Source organism: Microtus ochrogaster, chromosome 10 (assembly GCF_000317375.1).
Source record: "Microtus ochrogaster isolate Prairie Vole_2 chromosome 10, MicOch1.0, whole genome shotgun sequence".
NCBI lineage: Eukaryota > Metazoa > Chordata > Mammalia > Rodentia > Cricetidae > Microtus > Microtus ochrogaster.
In genome coordinates this window covers 83294063-83297576 of record NC_022016.1, presented here as the reverse complement: position 1 = coordinate 83297576, position 3514 = coordinate 83294063, and the positions used below count along the sequence as shown (strand labels likewise).

Below are 3514 nucleotides of genomic sequence, written 5' to 3'. Positions count from 1 at the left end.
AATCCCCAGGGTAAGGTTGCTCCTTGGGGGTCCACATGGGAAAATCCCCAGGGTAAGGTTGCTCCTTGGGGGTCCACATGGGAAAATCCCCAGGGAAGCAAATGGTCTTGCAGCTATGTTGGATCACCACGGGCTGGGTGTGCCGACACTAGGCCGTGGTCACCTTGAGGTCACAGTAGCTGGCAGACATTTACCCTCTGCTGCAGCCGACTTCATCGACCAGGGCCCCTGCGGTCTGGGGAAATGGACTCAGTTGTTCTGAGCAGTTCACTGTCTCCGCCATGACCTAAGTGGTGTGCCAAGGCTCAATTTAGAATGCTGGCAAGCGTTTTACCTGAGCCAGAGGGCAAATGGTGATTGGTCTGCCTCTCCTACAGCCGGGGTAGCGGGGAAAGTGGTCTGTGCCGAGCAGGTCCCAGGTGATCTGGGTTTGTTTTCTTCGCTGATGCAAATGTTTTCTTTTCTAAGCTACACTATAAATAAACTTTAGACAAGCACTGTTTCTGGGATGTGTGACAGTGTCACACATCAGTTGACAGGTTCTCCTTTTGATTTTTTTTTTCTCTGGTCACTGGAGTAATCCTGTTTGTTCCCAGCCTAGAGGCCTTGGAACAGCACATCTTCGCCTGATTGACTCCATGGTCGCCGGGGTCAGGTACACATGGGATGCCGGCTTCAGTGATCTCTTTGTCCTCTGCAGGTGAATGTGATCCACACAGCTAACCCTGTGGAACACGCCAATCACATGGCTGCCCAGCCACAGTTTGTCCACCCTGAACATCGTTCCTTTGTTGACCTGTCTGGTCACAACCTGGCCAATCCTCACCCATTTGCAGGTAGGGCTCCTGAGAAGTCCATGGCATCCAAGTAGGGTCCACATGGATCCCCCACTAAACCTGGCTATAAGCACAGCTCCCCCGTACTGTCACATACAGAAGGCAGCTTACCACAGCGCAGAGTGGAAGGTGAGCGAGGCCTGGCTGCCTTAGTGTTTCCCCCTAGTCTCTGAGGATCAGGTGACACATTCGTTCTGACTTCAGCTAGTTTAGGAAGCCCAGGGCGGGACGGCTATCTGGGTTAGCAGTGTCACAAAAGCTGAGTCCAGTCTTTCAATCTCCTGGTAGTTGTCCCCAGCACGGCGACCGTTGTGATTGTGGTGTGTGTCAGCTTCCTGGTTTTCATGATTATCCTGGGGGTGTTTCGGATCCGAGCTGCCCATCAGCGAACCATGCGGGACCAGGACACCGGGAAGGAGAACGAGATGGACTGGGACGACTCGGCCTTGACCATCACCGTGAACCCCATGGAGGTAGGCGCAGAGGCGTCCCCGACTGCAGAGCACCAGAGACCTGTGCAACCGTGGCCCCTTGCGTCTTTGTCGTGTGCTCTGCACATCGGGTCTGTGCGCTTAGGGGGTCTTCAGTTGAGGAAACCCGGGCCCAGAGACCTTGCTGAAGGTCACACTGATTAGCATAGGTAGGCAACTGGTGCTCTCTGCTTCTTTACCCCAAGATGTTTCTGGTGTAACAGGACGAATCTCATCCCTCAGCATCGAGCACCCCCTCCCTAGGACACGGATACTGAGTTGCTGGTGCACGCTTCGCTGTCCCATGCACTTTGCACCAGTGCTGCTCAGCCCCTGTCACTGTAGGGTTGGTTTCTCCCTCTGCGGCTTCCAGCAGGTGGACATTGGGTGGTGGAGCCACCAGCTAGCCTTCCACCATCTTCTCTTTCCCAGACGTATGAGGACCAGCACAGTAGCGAGGAGGAGGAGGAAGAGGAGGAAGAAGAGGAGAGCGAAGATGGGGAGGAGGAGGAGGAGATCACCAGTGCGGAGTCAGAGAGCAGTGAGGAGGAGGAGGGCGGCCCCGGGGATGGCCAGAACGCCACACGGCAGCAGCAGCTGGAATGGGATGACTCCACGCTCAGCTACTGAACGCCCGCCTCGACACCTGCTCTCCAGAACTCTCTAGCCATCTCCCAGCCCCACGGGTCCACGATGTACAAAATCATTTCGGCCAGCAGGTCTGCAGACCCCTCCCCCATCGCTGAAATCCGCCTGTGCGCAGTGAGTGGGGCCCTCGGCTCCGCCCTCCGCCCTCCCTGCCCATCACACTTGCAGTTTTGCTAGGAGCTGGCACTTCCTCCCTGGCCACGTCTGGGTGCAGTGGCCCCACAGCTCCTCCGTCAGTCCGGGAGAGGGCCTCGGCACCTCGCACCTCCAGAGACGCTGCAGTGATTGGACTTGCTGACAAAGGGTAAAAACACTGCTCCAGCCCAGTCCTCATTTTTCTTTATTTTTAAAAGTTTTTATTTTTTTTCAACTAGTGCATGTATAAAGTGGGAGAATGGGGGGTTAATATGTAGATGACCAACTGGCTTTTTAATATTTTGTAAATAAACCGGGATTCTTTGTGTTCTCCTGTGCTAGTATAGCCCAGCACAGGCGTGTAAAGTGAAGTCAGACACAGGCCCAGGAGGAACTCTCCTCCCTCTTCCACCTTCCTCACAAGAGACCAGGTTAGAGAGGTCCAGGTCAGTAGGCCCTTGCTGGGGTCTCTACAGTCACGTGGCAGAGGCCACAGGCTTCCTTCCAATGCTGCTTGGAGGACCAGACCCGAGCGCCCCAACCACATTTAGAGGCTGCAACAGCCAGGTAGTTGCCAAGGCCCCTGGCCTCTTGTGCACTCCGGTGACCGGCAGCCACCTCACTTGCAGCCTCGTGGTTTCTCTTTACTAAATATGTCTCCCTGTTGGTGAAAATGTGTAGCTCATGAGAACTGACAGCTAATTCTGCAAGACACTTGGGCTCCTTGATCTGAAGACAACAGGCCTGAGTAAGTCTACACTGCAACATCCAAAAGGAGATACTGAGGCCCAAAGACAAAGTGCTAGAATGTTCCAAAACAGTCCATTTCCTCTCCTCCCTAGAGGCCCCATGGGATGCCCCCTTGCTGTCAGGGTGTGGGATAAGACCCAAGCCCCCGTAGCTAGGAGTCTCGTTGCTTGGTGGCAAGGTAGGAGACAGTGTCTAAGCCCACAGCACTTAGCTCGCCACATACAATCAGTTAGACTTCTCCAGCTGGGGGTGTCTGGCCCTCGCTGCTAGTTTTAAGGATGCCGACGGCTGTGCTGTCTGAGGCCACCCTCCCATGTCCAGTCCCTGTAGCTGTCTTACTAGATGGACAGATGCTGATGGGGAGAGGGACATGTTCATGTGTTGGTAGCTGCAGCGTCTGTCCCCTTTAATCTGTGTATATTGATGCTAGGTCAGGAAGTGTATGCATTATAATAAAGTTCTGGTTCTAACTCCAGCCTGAGTGGGGTCTGTTCTGTCGCTTCCTTATTTGGGGGGGATGGGGTGGTTGAGACAAGATCTGCTGTGGAGCCCTGGCAGGCTGACCTGGAACTTCCTGTCTAGACCAGGGCTCCTCACGAACTTAGAGCAATCCTTCTGCCTCTGCGTGCACAGTGCTGGGATTTCAGGTGCCCACCACACCCATGCCAGGATTTG

The 3514-nt window shown here is 54.6% G+C and overlaps 1 protein-coding gene across 1 annotated transcript in view; it reads left to right on the top strand.

Annotated features, from left to right (window-relative positions):
* The window catches only part of Clstn1 (calsyntenin 1), a gene marked incomplete at its 5' end in the record, with an annotated part of 65653 nt that extends 62339 nt beyond the window's left edge, over window positions 1-3314 (top strand). Inside the window, 3 exons of the mRNA XM_005353763.1 lie at window positions 701-836; window positions 1125-1309; window positions 1739-3314. Of these exons, the coding sequence (XP_005353820.1) occupies window positions 701-836; window positions 1125-1309; window positions 1739-1936 (519 nt within the window). The remainder of the gene's footprint in view (window positions 1-700; window positions 837-1124; window positions 1310-1738) is intronic.
* Between the last annotated feature and the right edge of the window lie 200 nt (window positions 3315-3514).